Source organism: Coloeus monedula (assembly GCF_965178545.1).
Source record: "Coloeus monedula genome assembly, chromosome: 3".
Taxonomy (NCBI): Eukaryota; Metazoa; Chordata; class Aves; order Passeriformes; family Corvidae; genus Coloeus; species Coloeus monedula.
The window spans coordinates 80,397,609-80,418,258 of NC_138783.1; the positions used below are offsets into that span (position 1 = coordinate 80,397,609).

A 20,650-nucleotide genomic window follows, 5' to 3' on the forward strand; every position below is an offset into this window, starting at 1 on the left:
TTCTTTCTCATGTTTCTCCACTCATGAAAATACATAAAGCATGGTTAGAAAATGTCTAAAAGCAGGTAAAAATCCTGTTGCTGATGGTTTGGAGCTACACTGCTTATAAACTCCTGGTTCTAACAGCCTCATAATGGTATCTGTCTTCTGTTGCACATCATGAGTCAGCACCTGCTACATGTTTGCCTAGTGAAGGATAGAAGTTCTGGAAAACATTGCAGCTGCACTACATATAGCAGTAGCAACAAAATACAGATAGCAGTGATGAGCTGAATCTGGATTGCCACCTAAAGCCATAGAGAGGTGGTGACTTTGGTATCTATTAGCAGAGCCGTGGGATGGCAAGCGGTGATTTTGCTGTCTTGGTTGTAGCTGCCTGGAGGATGACTTGTGATAGGCGGGCAGGAGTATGGGAGCAGGGAAAGGGGCTGTCAGGGGTTAGAGGAGTAGATTTCTACGAAGTCAGAATGATGGGATTTCAAAGTAAAGTCTTAAGCTACTGCTTCTGCTGTTTGCTGAGACTCTTCATATTTCTTAATACTGGAATCTTGTTTTACTGTGACAACACTTTGCTTCAGTCATTTTAAATAGTCTAACGAACAGTGTCAGATGGTAAAGACTTTCAATTGCTGCTAACCTGGGCTGAATTTGAACTACTGACCTAAAGGTGAAAGGTCTCTTATCCCATTACCAATCCGCTAAGCTCACCAGAATCCATTCTGCACACAGTTTATACCAGCTGTTCATGGCCATTTTTAGAACCGAAAGAAAAGGTGATTTTGCTGCCAAACAACACTTCTTCACACAAGAGGGTCGGCCGACAACAGTTAACCAAATTTTTGCCACATTCTTGCCTCCTAATGCAACTTCCATTATGTAGCTACTGGTTGTCTGCTTTTCAGGCTTCCCAAAAGAGCTACAGAAAAGCATTGCTAATTGTTGTTGACAGAAGAGAACAACGTTGTTTGTGTAAGTCATTGAATCTGAAAGATGCCATTAACAGTGCTGCCAAGGCATGGAGTGATATCTTAGAGACGAAATTCCCATGTAACTCTCATAAAATACTATTTAAAAAAGTAGAAAAAGAGGAGACTACTTAATAAGTAAAGGAAAAAAAAGGTCGTTCTTGAAAGGGTACATTAGTTTCTTTGCTTTGGTGAATTTGATGTAAAGCAAAAAGAACAGCTGCAGTGTGACCAGAGCCATCTTGAATGAAGTGTTCTGAGAAGGCAGCTAAATACAGTAAAAGCAGGAATTGCATCTTTAGGAAATTGGTTTTGTGGATGCTAGCTTCTTTATTTTCTTACAGGGAGTATGTCATGGAAAGGAAATTGTGTAGAATTAGTGATTTTAAAGAAATTTTTTTGAAGTGCCAGATGTTAATTGAGAAAGTTATCTTGAAATTGTGAGCTAATTAACTTGTTGACCTAAAGTGTGTGCTATTTGTCTAAAGCATGGAAAAGATTCGGAATTCATAGGCCATGTAAGATATGTCTGTTCCACACAATGTAGAAACAAGTCCTTGCAAAAAAAATTGAGAATTGTGTCAATGATTATTGGAATATAACTTCCTATGAGGAAGTAAATGAAATACTTTTTCAAAGTTATATGCTACGATTAAAAAATAAACTAGTACAGAATGTCTGTGCATTAGTTTTTATTTGTACATCTTACTTGGGAAACAATAAAAGAAGTCTACCTGAACATCTTAGCTGATGGAAATTTTCGTAGTCTTGTTGCCTTCAGTTCTTCAATTGTATACTAATAAGTCAGAAAACAAACAGCAAGTGTTGTTATATACAATGTCTATAGTTAGCCTGTTAAGTATTCCTGCTTTCCATTCATTCTGTATGTTAATCCAACCATTGTCTGTTTTTCAGTAGCCTTTATGAAAAGCGGTTTTTTGTTGTGTGCTCCCAAACCCCATGTACATGTGAACTGTTTTGCAGAAAGGTGTGACCCCAGCGTGCTCCTGCTCATGGTAGTCAGGAAGCTTGCATGCCTCAAGTGCGGAACATGTGTGCACCTCTGTTGCTGTTCAGCTCTCCGAAATAGAAACCAGGCTTACTGAAATACAGGGGGTTGAGAAGCATCTGTAAGTTGGTGCATTTGGGTCAATTGATACTGGATTTGGCTGCAGCAGCAAAGCCTGGGGGACTCCAGGTGAATCACATTTCCTGGAAGCTGAGGTGTATGTTGAAAGTTAGTTTTGAGATTATTTATCTAAATGTAAAGGGGTATATGACACCAACTAGGGACTTACAGTAGTAGGGGTGACATAGGCTGTAGTTTTAAGTCTACTGAAATTTAGATTTTCTTGGCTGATGTGGCGTGCTTGAATGTTCCAACTGGTGTGTGAGTAACTTGATGCCTTATACACACAGGGACAAGAGCGGTCTGAGAGTGTCCAGAAGTGCTTACTGTTAGATCTGAGTACCTTGATAGTCTTGAGAAAAATGTGTCCCAGAATTATTCCCCTGAATACAAGGGGAGCAGTCATCACTAATTTAACTCTTAGCTCCAGCTGTCCATAAAAACTGCATGACTGTTTTTGTAGCTGTGGATGAACCCCAGTATGGTAAAGCTTTAAAACCACTGGCAGTCTCAGAACAGGAGGAGAATTAGGAGCCTTTCCATACTGTAGTCATGATGGATGCTAACTGAATTGCGATGTTGGTAGGTTCCCCAACTCTTTTATACCTGCTTTACCATCTATGAACTGGGACATAATTATTATTTTCTGACAGGCTTTGCCACTAGTTTCTCTTGCTGTATAAATGGGAAGGGGTTAGTGAAGCAAAACCACTTGCAATGCCCATGGGAAATCTGGTTTCTGTGATATGTCTTAAGAGCAGTAGATCTGGTATGAAGGGGAAGCACTTTCTGTTTACTTTATATAGCCATTGCTGATCGTAGCAGGTATAGCTTTGTGGACTCGAAAGCAGGAATATAAGTAGCATTTTACAGAGAGTAAGACTTTTTAAAGGAGGTATATATTGTGCTTAAGTGCATTGAAATGATGACTTACCAACTTTTATGAGCAGACTTGGTATAAGTAAAGGAGCTGACAGAAAAGGTGTTACTTGTGGCAGCTAATTAATTGAGAGTTATCACTGATCAATTTTTCTGGTTGTTCTGTTGGAGAATAAGGTACAGCTGCCTTGATAGAGCTATGATCTGTAGATTGCTTGCTGCAGACATGTCTGGTTTTACCCTTTGTGTTGAGGACCTCAATAATGTGTGAATGTAGCCACTATTGTATAACCATACCGACATTGGCTCTTTAATGGCTGGGGCTTCACTGGCAACATCTTGGATCAGCTGACTGCAAAACTGAGTATGGCTTAAAGCTAAAGGAGTTGATCAGTGGAGTGTGATTCAGCTCCATTTGTGAGCAAACTTGCATTCTTCTCGTCAAAAATTTAGTACTTGACTTAGTCTCCATATACTGGCAAGTAAAGGCTGTTGAAGGAGAAGGGATATAGCATAAAATGAATGGAAGAAAATACAACAGGCAGACAGAATAAAAATGACACCTGAAGTAGAAAGTGGAAAAGTAAGAGGGAAGTGGTTGAAGTCTAGCTTTTAAGAATGGTTTTATAATACAGATACAATTACCTTAGTCAATTAGCTGTTACAGTTGTAGAGATTTCAAGGTTAAAGTTCTTTTCTACCCTATTTTGGTCATCTGATAGTCTTAATGAATATTAAAATGCATTTAAAATGTATTTGGTACCCCAAATCAATGCTATGATTGGAATTGTCTGTGTTATGCCTAAATAGTAATAGTTGAAGCAGAGTCCTAAAATAAAGTAGAACAACTTCTACCGACCCCAAAAAAAAACCCTCAACATTTTTTCCTATACATATTTTCTGAATGCTGTTTTGTGTGGAGACACAAAGGGAGTATTTTGAAGAAACCGAAGAAAATATTGACCAAGTCAAAGATCTGTACTGAAGAATGGATTAAATAAATGTTTGTGAGTCGTAAGAACCAAACAACAAAAATATTTTTCTTTTCAGAGACATTCCATCTTATTTTGATCATCAACAATAAAACTGAAAACAACAATGAAGCTATTGAATCTGGAATGCCAATTGCTATCCAAGAAAAATGGCAGTATAACTAAACAATGCAAATGTCTTTGGAAAAATAAAAAGTATTTTAATTATCTGGAATGTTAAAATTCCAAGCATGTTCTCAGCTCAAAGGTAATCTTTTAAAACTTAAATTCCAAAGTAGGAAAATAAGTTCTGTTGTCCAAATATGAATGTGTGATAAGTAACTTTCTATTAAAACTTAGGGAGTTTTAATAGAAACTTCAAGTCTTAATAGAAATTGAATTGCGTCAATTTAACACTGCAGGATAGACACTGAGATGTTTCATAGATTCTCAAAATACTGTTATTAAGCTTGACATGCTGGAGAGTATCATGTGTTAGGTAGAATCAAGACTGAATCCCAAAGGTACATCCTTAAACTGTATAATCAAATTCCCATTTCAATGTCACTTTTGTCCTTCAAAGAATGGGTGCTTGTTTCAGTGATGATTTATCATTAAAATTATGTCAAAATGTCTTAAAATGTTGAAACTCTAAACAAACTCGCAGCACACACAGGGCTAATTATGGATGCCATCTGTTTATTTTTACAAAGCTTTTTTTTATTTAAAGACCAAAGCATCTACTTGTTCTGACAAGCCACAGTGTTGTTACAATGACTGAATGTTTTCCTTAATACTATATACTTGAAGGAAGAAAGTCAAGTGGTTTGGTCAGTGACCTTTTCCGGATTCAGAAAAGGTACATAGTATGGCATCTCACGATAAACAGTTGCAAAGTGCATTTTCTTGAGGTATTCTGGTCCTTGGAGCACAAACATTTTATAACAAAAATGGCAGTTCTGTCCTAATATTTCTATATGGAAGGTAGTATAGCTGTTTCTGTGTGAAGAACACGCTTTTAGCATGCCTACCTTTTACTTGATCGATGTGGTGGCAATCAGAGGAACCACCTTCAGTGCTTTTTACCATCCTATGACTAGTTAAGGCTTTTTAAAGTTCATCAGCATGCTTGTTTCTCTGCCCATTTGAAGGAAGAAGCGTGTGTGCATGTGCATGTGCGCGCCCACGTGTGCATGCTTGTGCGCACATCCCGCGTGAGCGCGAGCGACGGCTGTTCCCAGCCAGCGGCTTCCAAAGCCGTTAGCGGCAATTTGCTGAGCGCGCAGAGCCGCTCTGCTGGTCCAGCCCAGCTATTGTGCACGCTAAGCACTAAACAGATAAGTCTGGAGGGGGGGAAAAAAATTGAAGGATCCATCTGCTCATTTCTGCTACACTGCGCTGATGCAAGATTACGCTAATCTGGTTGCTTGTCAGGACAGGTTAGTGAAAGAAGGCGAATGGGTGAGATATAGGCTACGCCGGTTCTGTGGAAAATTGGTAGCGGCTCCTGTATGTGCCATGTGAAGTGTAGCAGAGTGGGTTGATTATTAGCTACTTGGAGATTTTCAGTTAAAATACAGTTGTGGCTATATTGGGAGTCTCTTCGAAACAAAATTGAATGGGAAAAGCTTCCAAACAAAGAAAAACTACCTCATTGTCACGAGATGCATTTGAATTTGTAAAATAAACGAAAAAACCCCCAACCAAATGAAAAACCCATACAAACCCTCAAATCCTCCCAGGTAACCTCTCTAGTTTTCTTTTTGTATGCTGCTTGTAGTTTTTGTAATCTGTGATTATTTTATTTTTTTCTGTTTTTCATGCAAAGACAGTGGTTGCTGGAGTTTAAGTAGAATTTTCTTGCGGAAAAAGACCAAAATAGAAACATATTCTTTCTCTGTTCTTTGGCTGGTCAAATTTCTTGTTTATCTGTGTTTGTTTACAGAGAGGTGCTTTTTTTTTTGGTTGTTTTTTGTTACCTACTGACTGACAGTTCTTGACCTTGCAGGTTGAACATCCCGTCACAGAATGCATTACCGGCCTGGACTTAGTCCAAGAAATGATCCGTGTTGCTAAGGGTTACCCTCTCAGGCACAAACAGGCTGATATTCCCATCAACGGCTGGGCGGTTGAATGTCGAGTTTATGCTGAGGTAAATGAGTGGTAATGGGGAGGAGGGGGGTAGGTGGTTGAATTGTGGCGTAATAATACCCAGGTGTGGATAGATGCCAAGGTGAAATCAAGGAATATCATATGAAAGTCATGATTTAGAGCATGTAACATGAATGGTTAATGAGGTTTTGTAGAATTGTCGAGTTCTTATTTTTTAATTAAAAATATGATGTGTATTTCAATACAGATTTTTAGTGAAAATTGAAATTAAAGATGGTAAAAGAAGGAAGTAAGCAGATATCATTAGAAGTAACCCTACATGCTCAGTTCATATTTAATGATGCTGGAATTATTTACCAGAGTTAACTACTCATTCCAGGTTCTGAAACACGTGTACTTAAGCTTGTTGACTTAAAAAGACAGTTGAAATTCATTGCCTTACAGAATTTTTGTTGTTTTATGAAAACTTTTGAAGAGGTTGTTGAAAAACCAAGTTACACACCTTCTGAAACAACAGTTTATAAGATAGACTTTCACAGTACGTTCCAAAACAATAACTCTGTAATTATGGTATGAGTCTCTATTTCTCCTCAGAGAAGCTTACGAATATTTAAACCCCATTTTCAGGCACCTTTAGGATATTTTGAGGTAATGTCTTTTTGTTATCACTTTTGATACCTGAAAATGAAGATTTAAGTAAAAAAAAAAAATCATAGAATCACAGAGTGGTTTGGGTTGGAGGGGACCTTAAAGATCATCTAGTTCCAACTCCCCTGCCATGGGCAGAGACACCTTCTGCTAGTCCAGGTTGCTAAGAGCCCCATCCAGCTTGGTCTTGAACACTTTCAGGGATGGGGGCTGGAAAATAATGCCTATCTTCCTTCATTTAGTTTCGGGAACATTTTAGGTTACTCTGCTTTTCATAACTAATTTCAGCACCTTGCGACATTTTTCCTGTTGCTTAACTGTTGGGACTTTGTTACCTAGACCATCTTGTTTTATGTTGTATTTTTTTTTTCCCCCCTTCATGACATGCACATAACCTCCAAATTGCTCTACTGATGAGAAGTTGTACAGACTATTTTGATAAAGAATAAATATGTGCCCTGTGATTGGCATGGAAGCTATTCTGAGTTTTAGTAGGCTTTACCCTGGAGTAACTGGTACTTGGGCTTTTTTTTGTTTTGTTCAGCTTGAATCCCCTCCATTTATAAGTAATGAATCCAACTACTTTGCCATGAATTAGGTTATTCTGTAGGCTATGTATTTGTTTTCCTATTAAGTTTATATTGGTGTTGTATCATGTACATTAATGTAGCAGGTTTCCAGTGGCATAAAGATCAGTTTGACTTCTAAAGATAATTGAATTTCTAACTGCCTTCTTTATCTCAGAAATTTTTTTCTTATACTAACTTTTCAAGCCTAGACTTCTTAATACTTTCCCATCCTTCTTCCAAGTGTAGGTAATGAAAATGTCATCTTTGTGTATTTTATTTTGGTGTATTGTAACTGGGTGCAGAATACTTCTTTTCTGCTTTTTTAAAAATATATTTCCATTTCTTTGTTTGGAGTTGCAGGGGCAGATGGATGAAGAAATGTTCTTCAACACAAGTAATTCTGAGGAAGAAAACAGAGTCATTCCAGTAGCAGTTTCTGTTAGACTTCAAGCTTTTAAACATTATCTGCTCCACATCTGTAATAGCTTAATGCTTTCTCATGTTGAATTTTTTTCCAGGACCCCTACAAATCTTTTGGCCTGCCATCCATTGGTAAACTGTCTCAGTATCAGGAACCATTGCATGTGCCAAGTGTAAGTAACTGTTCTGGTTTTCATAGGTGCCGAGCGTCTCTTATAGACAGAGACTATAAATACTTAGCAGCTTTGTAAACCAAGCCTTTTGTCCAGCTTTTTGGCAGAGGGGGAACAGGACATGGCAGTACCAATTTGTGCAACCTGAAAAACTACTTAAAAGTGAACAGTTCCAAACTGGGTTAAAAATATTCAAATTGGGTATAACAGGAAACCAGTACATGTTGAAATAGTTTGTTCTGTAACTTTCAACTTAAGTTTTTCAAACACAGCTTTAGTAAATGTACTGTGGTCATTAGAAAGGACAGTGAACTGTTGAGTCAGCTCTTTAAGCATAGAGAACAGGGGACACTGGTGAGAAACTGCCAGTGCTTTTTGTTTAGCTTTGTAGACTTTAGAAAGGAGTTTCTTACAGGGGTCATTACATGTTTCAGAATACAGCTTAACTGTATAGAATAGGTGTTTAACCAATAGTGTTTTCTGCTATACGTGAAGAACAGACACTGCCTTTCTGTGAAATCAAGGTAAGCTTAATTTAAAAGTGAGCATATACATGAGTGACACTGTGTCAGTGGAATGATGAGACTGTACCATCTGTGAATGCAATTATTCAGTCTGATTGCTTGCACGGAAAACACTGAGAGATTACAGGAGGAATCTTAAATGTGGAGTTGTTATTGGATATATGATTTATTTCGCTTTTTAAATTGTTTTTGCCCGTGTACTTTCCAAAGGGACCTGACCCTTTCTGGTCTTTAAGGCTTCATGCTGTGTTCAAAGCCTGAAAGCAGAAAAAAATTGTGAAGATCTAAAAGGCATTATGTGCTCTTAAAGAGGAGATGAGGGAAAAAGGTATCACTGTGGATGTATCTAAACTTCTTTTTAATGAAACAAAGAGTGTATTTAATAAGAATGTATAATGAATACTCCAGTGGTTGTTAGAAGTTTTCACCATGTTGTAATAGCTAACACGATGTCAAACATTTTGCCCTTGCAAGTTTTTGCAATTTGCAATTTTCCAAACGTGAGACCTGTTGAAAGTACAAGTGATAATGGACAAACTATACCCCCTACAGTCTTTGTCCCACCAAATCTTTCTTCAATTAATGCTGCAGCAGGAGTTTTATGTAATAACATTTGCGCTTGTGAGCCATCCATACAAAGAAAAAACAATTAAAATGCCTTAAATGTTCTGCTTACTGCTGTTATTTGCTTGTGTGAATGTTGCATGTCAGCTAAATGGACCACGGAATAGATAAAGTGATTGGGTGTAGGAGAGTGCACACTAAGCTTTGTCTATCATTATTGCTGGGAGCAATCAAATTGATGCCAGCAGGACAGTAGACGCGTTGACAGCTGTAATTATGTATCTCCATGGTGATCACTTTTGGCCTGTCATGGAGGCCCATGAGTCCCCTCCCTTGCAAGCATTTAATCAGATTGGGCTGTCACTTGTCAGGTAGACGGGGTGGGCTGGGAGTTGTGCTTAGGGGGAGAGGTGAATTGAAAATGAAGGGTGGGAGATGCCTGATTGCTTCACATGGTCCATCGTGGTACCAAAGAAAGAGATTTTAATTACACTGGAGGCTTCAGAGCAATGGTTTGTGGAGCTCATATGGAGTGTCTAGTCTTTCTCTTCCTGTTTGCTTCCACTGTCATATTAAAAAATAGAAAAACTATTTTTATGTAGACACTCATGATTTGGTGTCTTAATACATATTTCTGCTACCATGAAACTAATTTCTCTCCTGAGAATGACATGCTGCTAAGAACAAAATTAATATGGCTAAAAAGGTACAGCATTACAGGCCCATTGTGCCGCGGTGTTTGTTTTCTGCATTTTAGGTTTTCGAATTGTCAACAATTTGGCTTGAGAAAAATTAGCAGAGACTTGTAGCGTGTCACAGCAAGTTCAGCTTACGTGTATTGCTGAATATATTTGCAATTCATTTCTTCTGTGTCTCAAGTTAGCTCTGATTGCCTACCATGCCTGTGTGTCAGCTGCTCGTGCTGGTGGAACTGGTGAGCATGGCTGTGTGAGAGCTTTTGCTTAGCCTTAGGGAAGAATATGATGGCTATTTTTGTGTCATGTAGTTTGTAATTTCATCAGAACATGGTGCTCATAAGTACCAAATTTTTTTATCTTTGATAATGAAGCTTAGGACAGGTGACTACAAACCAACCCCTGTAGTATGATGGTGAGCTTTGATGTTTGGTGCTCCTACACATATTCTGCTATATGTGGAGAGCTCCAGCATCACTCTCTGTCAGTATGAGCAGCGGTCTGGTATTTGACTCTTGTAATGACTCTTACCAGGAAAAGAAAATTCTTAGACTCAGATACAGCAAAGAATTGAGAATTAGAATCTGTTTGTGTTCCTAAGTGGAATTTGGTTCATTAAGAGTTCATGGCAGGACTGAGACATAGATTGTGCTTCCCCCGCCTCCCTTAAGCATTTTTCTTTCATTTTGCTGTTGTCCTAATGTAATAATACATAAGGATAGTACAACAGTAATAAAGTGTTAGGGCTGTAATATGAATGAGCTGTAGGCTACAGCAGGATCTTTAACCCTGGCCTTTCCTAAATACCTTAAATACTGAGTAAAAGAAAGGAAATATGTTACACAGAAGTAAGTGCTGGAGGTCTAATAAATATTGCTATTATTTATCAAGTTCAGCACATTATAGTGAGTATCTGTTGAATTAGGGTTTCTTTTTCATCCAATATTCATTAAGTTCTGTCACACCATATAGTTTATAAAATCACCTACTGTTACCAGGCTCTGAAAATGTAAGCACCACAGGGAGAATTGAAGATAGTATAAATGTATTTCTTTTCTGCTGTCACTTTTTCAGTCATCTTGAGTTTATTTTATGAAAATTAAACTTCCCCAGAGGACTCCAGATTTTTTTTTAAAGGAAGTTATGCAGTAGTTTAAGTAGTTTATACTCACTGTAGCCTCTTCAAGATATTGTAGTTAGGGAGAAGTGTGAATTTTGGAGCGGTCATGTACATGTGTTGTATATGAACAGAAACATAGAGCCAGGTGGAGCATATAGTTGGTAGCCTCAGAAGTCTTAGTTAACTTTAGGGTCTGACTAACCTGCTTATTGTGAGTCTGAATTATGCACCTTTCATATGTTTTTTCTTTGTCAAAAGATGACATACATGTGTCAATACTTACATGCATTCCTATGCACATATAAAGCACCCCTGAATGCTTGTGTGCAATCACTTTACAGGTGCTACTTTGGAGACAAAAGTCACAGTATAATTCAAGTATGTGTGGAGTACGTATGTCATACCTTGTCTTATGTACGTATTGATTGAGTATTACAAAAAAATATCCTGGGCAAGGGATTTATCTGGAACTGAGTAGGTAAATTAATTCTTTCTGATTTAAATGTGAGAGCATGTGCATTGACTTTATATATAGGCAGTCATTCTGTGAGGGAGGATGGTTTAGCAGTTGGAAGAAAGGAAGCTGAGAAATACACTGCATGTTTTTTCTGTAATCATGGCCTGTCTGATCTACCTTCTCATCAGTAGCTAATGTTAAATGTACCTGATGTGAGTAGTGGGGAGTCCAGTTAAGCACAGATAAAGCACATTCAGATAAGATGTGATTAAAGTGGTACAGAAGCAATACTGCCTTAACATATGAATAAATATAGAAAACATAATACATAAACATGTAAATATAAATATATGAATACAAATACATGAATAAGTGAATTTCTTCTTAAAATAAATATAATGTCCTAAAAACTAGTCAGACAATGTTTCTTACTGAAGAAAGTGAATACACCTGCTAGGGTATCTTTTTATGTCATTTGTATAATAAAGTCATCATCATGCCCTCATGTGGATTCTCTAGACAAGAGGTTCTACATGTGGTCCCTTGATAATTGCCTAAATTAAAATATTAAAGGCCTAACAGCCGTTGCGTTGACCTTTTTCTGCCTTGCTGCAGACAGATGAGCTGCTGTTTATTACAAAGGTTCCTTCCCAGAGGTGAAGATTTAAGTGAGATTCCAGGACCCTCTTTCCCACCCCCTTTACAATGCAGTATATCGGAGCCCTGCAGTTTCAACAGCTTTGATTAGAGTCCTCCATCCTTATGATCCCCAGAAAGCATTTATCACTCGAGTTATTTTGATTAGTTTTAAAAAAATATTTCAGATTCCAGTGCTCAAAAGCAGCAATTTAATAAATATTTATTCCCCAGAAATTGCTCATTTGAAAAGTTTTATATGGCTAACCTCATTGTTACAGTGATGAAATCAAACTGAGAGATGAAAACAAGAATCAGCAATATACAAACTAACTTGTTGGCTGGTTAACAGCAATCAGCCTCTTCAAAAGAAATTTTTGAACTTGTGTTATTTTTTTCCATGAATATTGCAGAATCAGAGCTTTAATTGGGGCTGTGTCCTTACAAAGCAAAGCCATGGAAAAAGCTGTATAAACATTAAAGACTTGGGGGAACAGCAGCAACAGAGAAAAAAAAAATGTTTAACAGTTGAGAGGGTGAGACAGAGAAGGAAAGTGTTACAGACATGAAAACCATAGGCTCAGTATCCTATGGAGCTGATAAGCAGAGCTCCAAAGTTCCTGCTGAATCCTTCCTATTCCTGCTGAAGCCCTTGGAAGGGCTGTAGCAGAACATGAGGGATGTGATTACATATAGATGCAGAAAGGGTGTGATTATAAGGGTCATCCCTCATGCCAGGTGTCAGTCAGAAAAATAATTACAACTGTATTTTATTACAGGGATTAAATCAGAATTGAATGTGTTTAGAGTTGAAGTGATTGTGTAACACAGCTGAAATTCTTAGATCAAATTTAGTGTGTTTACTGTGCATTCTAGAGAACAAAAGAGATTTCTGACTATGAACTCAAGATTACAGTCAAGTTTCTCATAAAGGAGAGAATAATTTGCAAGTGTTTTTCCTGGTGAAGAAAAAAGCTTCCCTTCCCTCCTCCCAGGTTCTCTGAAAACAAATAATTATTCTAGTCTTTCCAGAGGGAAAAATGTATGTGATAAGCTTTGTGGGGGTTATGGTTTAACGCTGATGGGTAGATTTGATCCTCGTGTTGAAATTTTTTTTCCACTAATATATGACTATTTTTACTTATTTTTGAAGGTACGTGTTGACAGTGGTATTCAACAAGGAAGTGATATTAGCATTTATTATGATCCTATGATCTCCAAAGTGAGTTGATTATTATTTCTCAATATTCTAAAGGTATGAAGTACTGATTTTATACATAGATCTTTTAAATGAGAAGAGAGCATGTTAAAGGATTAGTAAATCAGTATTTTAAAGGTGCCAGGCATAACATGCCTCTAGGGAATAAAAAAGAAGTGAAGGAAGATGTACAGTAGTGGAAATCTAGGGTTACTTCTAAATAAAATTATTTTTACCTTTTGACACTGTAATTATTTGTCTTGCAGTTTCTAATTATTAAGAAGATTCTGATTTAAACACCAGCCTTTATTGTCTGACTTAGATGCTGCCAATCTATCTTTTTAAACACAGTCTAGCCTGGATGAAAATGTCAATAATTCTGGCTTCCAAAAAAGAAGCATTGAAAGAAATGGTTGATATTGTCTCTTAGTATTAGTTTTTATTCATAAGGAATATATTGGTAAAATTAAAATATGACATGATAGAGTTCAGTTCTCAAAAATATTATATCTTATGAGTTTGTTGGGCATTAGGAATCTGGAGAGTCAGTTTGGATATTGAACCTCTTGTCTGATTTTCTGAGGGCTTGCTTAGATGCTTTAATTTTTATGAAGGAAAAGTGATTGGCCTTCTTTCATTGAATGGGTTAAAAGATCTTAGCTTTTTCTTGATGTTTCAGGGAGCCTCTATAGCACAGATACAGTAATGGCCAAGAAATGGTTTTATGACTGCAGAAGTTCTACAAGCCTATTTAATTTTTAAATGCTTTTCAAATTCTAGAGACAAACATCTAATTTCTAGGTAATGTGAATACATTTTTTTTTTCTTTAGCTGATTACCTATGGCTCTAATAGAGCTGAAGCCCTGAAAAGAATGGAAGAGGCTTTGGACAACTACGTAATTCGAGGTAACTAGAGAAATTTGGATTCCTAGTGTGATAGGCTGTCATCTATTTCAAGAAAACAGCTTGAAAATGTAGTAATTAGCAAATTGAGTAAAGTTCCCACTTTTTAAGTGCAAATTAAAACAGGAAAAGCTTGTGTTAATTAAGCTGAGAAGATACATCAACTCTAAAGAGACTTTTTTCCCCTCCATTTTTTTCTCTTGAGTATTATGAGATAAATATTTAAATAACTTTCTTAAAACTCATAGTTCTCACTGAATGGTAGCATGTAATTGATTTATTATGTTGTAGAGGGGAAAAAAGGCTTCTGTACTGTAGGAAATTTAAGGTAATTGCCATTTTATAGGAATTTAATACATTGATTGCAATTAAATATTATCACAATGCAGTATTTGATTTTGTGTATATATATATATATTTCTCTTATTTTCAAGATCATTGTTTAGGTTTGGGCAAATACAGATGTAGGCTATTGATCAGTATGTGTTTTAGCTCTTGCCCTCTGATTGCATAGGAGATGCAGCCATTCTTCCAGGCTTTCCAAGCAGCAGGGGTGAAGCAGCCCTGACTACTTTCACTCTAAGTTTTGGTGAGGGCAGTCATGTTTTGTGTGTGAGAAATTTTTAGGTGTTCCTCTGTGTCTTGTAGAAAATAAGGACAACTCAGGGTAAAAGAGGTAAAAAATTTCTATTAAGTTTCTGTAAAACTTGGTTTGGCCTTAATGCTGTGCTGCTGAATGGTACAGATGCCATGTCAAACTCAAAAGATTTATCTGTCGAGGGGAAAATGAACATTCCTCTACCACAGTGTACCTAGGTAGATGGTAGGATTAGCCATTGTAAATGAACTGCTAACTCTAACATGAATTTATATTGGTGCAACTTGAGCCATTAGAATACTGCAGTACAATGTGCTGATGTAAACCCCTGCTGTATAACAGCTGAGTAAATTTATATCAGTGAGAAATTTATACTGCTGTAGTTAGATTGATGTGAGATGGGATTTGTTAGTGTTGTTTGTAATGGAGACAGACTCTGGATTCACACTCAATTGTATTGATAGCAAGTGATGCTAAAAGTATTTTATTTCATGAGAATATTGCAAATGTGTGTGGAGCATTGTCTTTTATTGTGTGCTATAATATGGGGTGGAAACTTACCAATTGTTTGTGCTTAGGTGTTTTACACAGATGTTTATGTACCTAACAACAGTTCCACAGATTATAAATACTTGTAAACTATATGAGACCTTACACCTGAAAAGTACTAATTTGTATTCTTGAGGTTTCTACAGTCTTTTTATTAGTATGCATGTATCCATCCTATCTGATGTCTCTATAGTATTTGTCTGAGAAAGCTTTTAGTCTATTAAAAACATTTAAAGAGGTAATTAGTGAACTACAGGGGGAATTTTTTTTTAAAGTACTGCAAACCACAAAATTTAATGTACCACAGGTTTCAAAAGTAGATTAATTTCAGAACACATTTTTAGTTGCAGTGGCCAGTGGTTTCCATTTGAAAACCACTGGGATTTTTGTGTCATTTTACACAGCTGGTAGTTTCTTCTCAGTGTTTATTTAAATAGGAACGTTTGTGGATATTAAAGTATCTCTTCTCTTGCCTAGTGTGAATGATTCTTGGTAGGGTAGTTAGTAGAAACTGTCCCATCTGTAATGTTCTAAACTGCATTGACATGTGCAGAACTCCTTTTTTTTTTTCCTACAACAATTGTGTGTATTTTTGCTTTACAATGTTGGGTTCCTATGTAACAAAATACCAAACTACCTTGATCTTTTGTAAAGTGCATCACATGAAGTCTTTTCCATACTTGAGTTTTTGTTAGTAGTAAAAGATAATAGAATAATTTTTTACCTAGTTTTGGAGTTACTTGGTTTTATGCTTGAATGGTGAGCTTGTACATAACTATTTAGAGATTACCAGTCTTCCTGAATAGTGTGCTCTAGATTCTTATTTCTCAACACAGCCCCCTTGTCCCTCTGATTTCCTGGGAAGCAGCATTTATGTTTGCATTGTGTTTTAGAGACTGTGTTTTTCCCTGTAAGTAATGAAGTAACTCTTCTGACTTACAAAGCATTTTAGGTAAGCAATACCAGCTGAAGTAAGTGTCAGTTGTAGTGATTATATACACTGTGAGAATTTTAGATTTAAAATCCCAAAGATTGCAATTTCTGTAAACAAAGATGCTTGTTCACTCACATGGGGTGGGAATGGGATATAGGGTGACTGGTTAACAGGTCAAGGACCATCTAATATGTAGCTGAGGGACTGCTAATGGAGGATGGATCTTCCCCATCACTTCTGTGTCACTGGTTCAAAGCAGACAAAAGTTGGTAAGGCATTTTAGTCACTACTATTTTGATGGTTGCTCACTGACCTGTGTGAAATCAGTGGTTTTTATCCAGTTCCTAGAAGACAAATGTCTTCTTGGAGCAAATGCCACTATACAGTGTCATTCATGGCAGTCCCGGCAGAGAATCCAGGACTGAAGTAGCACAGTGACCCTTCAGGAGGTGACTCATAGGCTGGGTTGAGGCATGTTGGCAGTGTGAAGGGCAAGGACTTACTCTGCTGCTCCTTGTCTGTTGGCTGTGTGAGAAAACATTCAGTTTCTACTGCTGTGGCTTTGGGATATTCACAAGTTACCCTGTTCCTTTTTAGCTCCATCCCATTTACAGGGAACAAGTCCCCAGACTATAGTCTTTATTGATTTGTTTTCTTGGACTGGATACTACCTGGCCTTGAATTCATGGTTTAGCTGTCCTTCCCAGTTAAATCTGCCTGAGACAATCATGAAGGAAATTAAAATAATTAAATTTTAAAAACAGTTTAATACTTGCAAAGAAAGCAGACTTAAGCAAATTTGAGTAAATAATACCTTAAGCAACCAAGGCTCCATCATACAGTGCCTGTAATAGCAGTATCTTCATAAAAAATGTTGAATAAAGCAAATTGGGATATTTGCAACAATGCTGTGCTCTGAAAATGCCTGTTGCATTAATATTCTATTCCAGTTCGGGTTGATGACAACTTGTATGCAGTGATAACAGAAATTCTACAGTCTGTTCATTGGTAGATGCTAAAAGTGTGACTAACTCAAGACTGAGTCAAGAGAGAGTCAATGTGATCATGGGAACGTAATCTCCATCTTTTTTTCTGTGTAATACCTCTGTTGTTGTTAATGGGAGCAGATGAAAGTCTAGGATAGTGTTCCTTTGAGTTGTGGATTAGATTAAATGCTCTCTTGAGGTTCTTTACAGTCTAAATTATTCTGACAGGAACTGACTCCTCTGCTGAGAACTGATCTGAATTCAAAATCTCAGCTGAGACTCCTGAATGACAAAGGGTCTAATTAGGTAGCATTTTTATCTCTGAGTCTTGCAGTATAGTTCAGGAGTGATTAAAGTTAGGGGTCCAACCCAGAATTGTCTCAAGAAGAGACACTTCTTGTTTTATGTAGTTGGTTACTGGAGAATTTGTGAAGAGTGAAAAGTTCAAGATTCCAGTTAAGCACAGAGGCACTGTTGCTCATCGGGATGAGGCATGATTTATTTCCTTTGAGCATGCACTGTTGTTAGTAGTTCATTTCTGTCTCTTATGGTACTTTTTTCAGAAACTTTCTGTTTTGTGGGGTTTTTTTTGGGGGGAAGGGGATGTTAATTTGAGCAACAGAAACAGGGTATTGAAAGAATGCCTTTCAGTGTATCTCCTGTGTCTGTAAACATGATGTGGTATGCTTTCCTTCTTGGTTTTTCTAAAGTTTTAATATGTTTTTGTCATTTCTGGTGCTGGATAATATGTTCATTTGAAGGCATATATAAATCCCAGTATGAAGTTTTGGAAAGTTTGTGTATGAAAGTTATTTTTATCTATTTAAATAAAAGAAATGCTTATATTTATGCAGCAAGTAGAACACATTATCAATTCATTAGAGGTCTGATTGGAGATATCTAGTGAGATAGCTCATATCCTTGAGTGCAGATTCCTGTAATTCCTGAATCCTGTAATCTTTCCTTTGACCTTTGTTTGGGTTTTTATCTTCCCTGAGCATTCAAAAGTAAAGCAATAACCTGAAATTTAAGTCTTTATACAAAGTCAACCCTTTTCTGTTGAGATCCTGCTTGCTGTGTAGAGAGAGGAATGTAGTGGACCATTTGGGAGAAAGAAGAGTGGAAAAATGAGCCTCCGAGGAAAAAAGTAAGCGGCAGATAGAGCAAGAAGGAGTAGAAATGAGGAGGAAATAAGGGACCCACCAGCTGGGGATGGGGAAATCTTCCAGCATGGGGTGAAAGAGCAAACATGAAATAGAAACCAGAAGTGTTAAATAACTGTAGTGAGTGTTTGAGGGGGGAAAAAGAAATGTAGACAATTAACTCTTGAGTGGAGACCTGCCAGAATAGTGGCAGCCGAAACTGTTGTCTTGATCTTTTTGCAAATGTAAACACACTAATTGGGGGGGAAAAAGGAGAGCTGTACTAATGTTGTTAGAAGGCCTTGGCTTTCCAAGAATCACAAAATGAGTAAGATTGGAAGGGATCACAGTGGATCATGTGGTCCAACCTCTCTGCTCAAGCAGGATCATCCTAGAGCACGAGAAAAAACACTCATCTGTGATTTTAGTATTTTATCATCTATTTCAAATAAATTAATTTCAGGTACAAAGCTTTTCACAGTAAACTTTAATCTAGATCCGAACATCATAAGTGATTGAGTTATTTTGTTTTAACTTAAATGGTACTTCTCAATGGCAGTATACATGTGAGTTTTAGACTCTCCTGTATTCTTATCCCCTGCAAATGCTCTCACTGGTATTGTGAGCAAAACAATCTTTGTGTGTAAGAAGCCTATTTGCCTGGAAAAACAGTGTATAATGTCTGTTCTTAAATGAAACGAGCTTTTGTTTTTTAAATGAGCATTTAAAAAATGCTTCAACAGGTCATACAACTTTTGCATAACAGAGGTAACAGACTGGTAGTTCTGCAAGAGTATTTGTGTTCTCACCCATTGCAGCAGGGACCAGCAGATTCCCAAGTGTATCAATGTAGAAACTGAAACTGGAGAAGGGAAGGAAACAAACTTAGTTCAAAATCATTAGAAGGGACCATTTCAGCACTCTTAGTAGCATCAGCTTGGAGCTCAGATGCTGCTCCTGTTTGTTCTCTCCTTTTCTTAAGCCAGTCATGAGGGAGGGAGTGGGAATGGCAGCCTGTTAGTGAAATGTAGTGGCATATAGTTTAGGAAGGATTACAGGTTGCCACTGTCCTGTGGAGAAGAAAGAGGGAATGCCAACTGAAGTACAGCCTGATCAGGTAAAAGAGGAAGGCAATGTTATTGGTGCAGAAGGGGAAAAAAAGTAAGGTACTTTTTTTTTGTCAGAAAAGTTTTTTGTTTGTATGGTTTTTTTCTCTCCCTTTGATTAAGGAGAAAGAACTGGGGCAGTGAAAAACAAGAAATGTAATGTGCCCAGTTGAGAAGGCACTGAAAAACAAGTGCTGTTATTTCCCTAGATATAAAGTTGTCCTAGTGTTCTATTCCGTCTTTAAAGTAAAAGGGTATCTGAGTAGAGGATGATGGCAGAATGGCCATTTATTTTCTTTCACTTTTCTTGATGAAGCCTGCTTAGCTTTTGCTTCCAATTATTCTACAGATTCAAGCATTCATATGTGTTTGCTAACACCGTAAATAATGGTCCTCTTACTAAGAAGTTCAGAACCACATGCAATTACAAAATTTAGTTTGAGTTGGAACTTAAAATTTTACAGTATGATGTTACCATATATTATGTCCTTTTACCTCCCTTCCTTTTGCCCTTTATCATGGTGTGTGAATTCAGTGAGCTCCAGACTTTTGTATCTGAGAGAATGATTGTTTTTAGTTGGAATACATGTTCAGCTCTGAGGGTCAGTGGTGTACTGATACCATGTGAGAATTTTATGTGGATGTTTAAAATTAAAAGCTAAACCCCCCTTTTTTTCTTGCTTTTGGGTTGGGACTTAGTATGCAGATAGCCAGCTCTGAAGTGAGTCGTAGCAAAACACAAGCTTTGAAAGACAATTAAATAGTTGAATGTTGAGGGTTTCAGGGAATATTATGAAAACTTTAGGAATTACGAACATGGAGGCTTGCTGGGTAGTAATCATGGACTTGAGAAGTTCATGTGTTGAAAGTGGTGTTTTCACAGTCTGTGCAAATCCGATAATGTTCTTGTTTTAAGTGAAAAGCAGAATAATCAGTGTTTCATAATACTCCGTGCAGAGCTTAGTTAATATATTTTTTATATTTTCTTTAGAGAAATAACTGAGATACCTCCTAAGCTTCATCACATTTATTCTTATTCAGCATTTAAATTGTTGGGTGATAGTTTAGCTTTGCTGGCTTGTTAAAAAGAGAAACCTCTAGTCCTGTACTCCACATGTTGGTTTTGCAGTCAGTAAGTATGCAGATAAAGTTCTTTCTGTTCCACTTAGCACCATTTGAAATTATCAGCAAGTTAAGTCTATTCAACTGCTTATCTACAGAGGGGCATGTAGGACTCCAATTAAGTTTACATGGATAAATGCAGATTTGTGTTTGCAGGCATCAAGATGACAGAAGCTTAATACTGTAAAAAGGCTAATCAACACTGAATATGTTTAGTGTCAGTAAATATTTATAGTGAAAACATTGCCT

General features: G+C 37.1%; 1 protein-coding gene across 1 annotated transcript in view; it reads left to right on the plus strand.

Moving 5' to 3' along the window:
• Positions 1-20,650, plus strand: part of PCCA (propionyl-CoA carboxylase subunit alpha) — a 275,482-nt gene that overhangs the window by 111,348 nt on the left and 143,484 nt on the right. The window contains exons 13-16 of the mRNA XM_082277691.1: positions 5,953-6,096; positions 7,792-7,866; positions 13,016-13,084; positions 13,892-13,967. Of these exons, the coding sequence (XP_082133817.1) occupies positions 5,953-6,096; positions 7,792-7,866; positions 13,016-13,084; positions 13,892-13,967 (364 nt within the window). The remainder of the gene's footprint in view (positions 1-5,952; positions 6,097-7,791; positions 7,867-13,015; positions 13,085-13,891; positions 13,968-20,650) is intronic.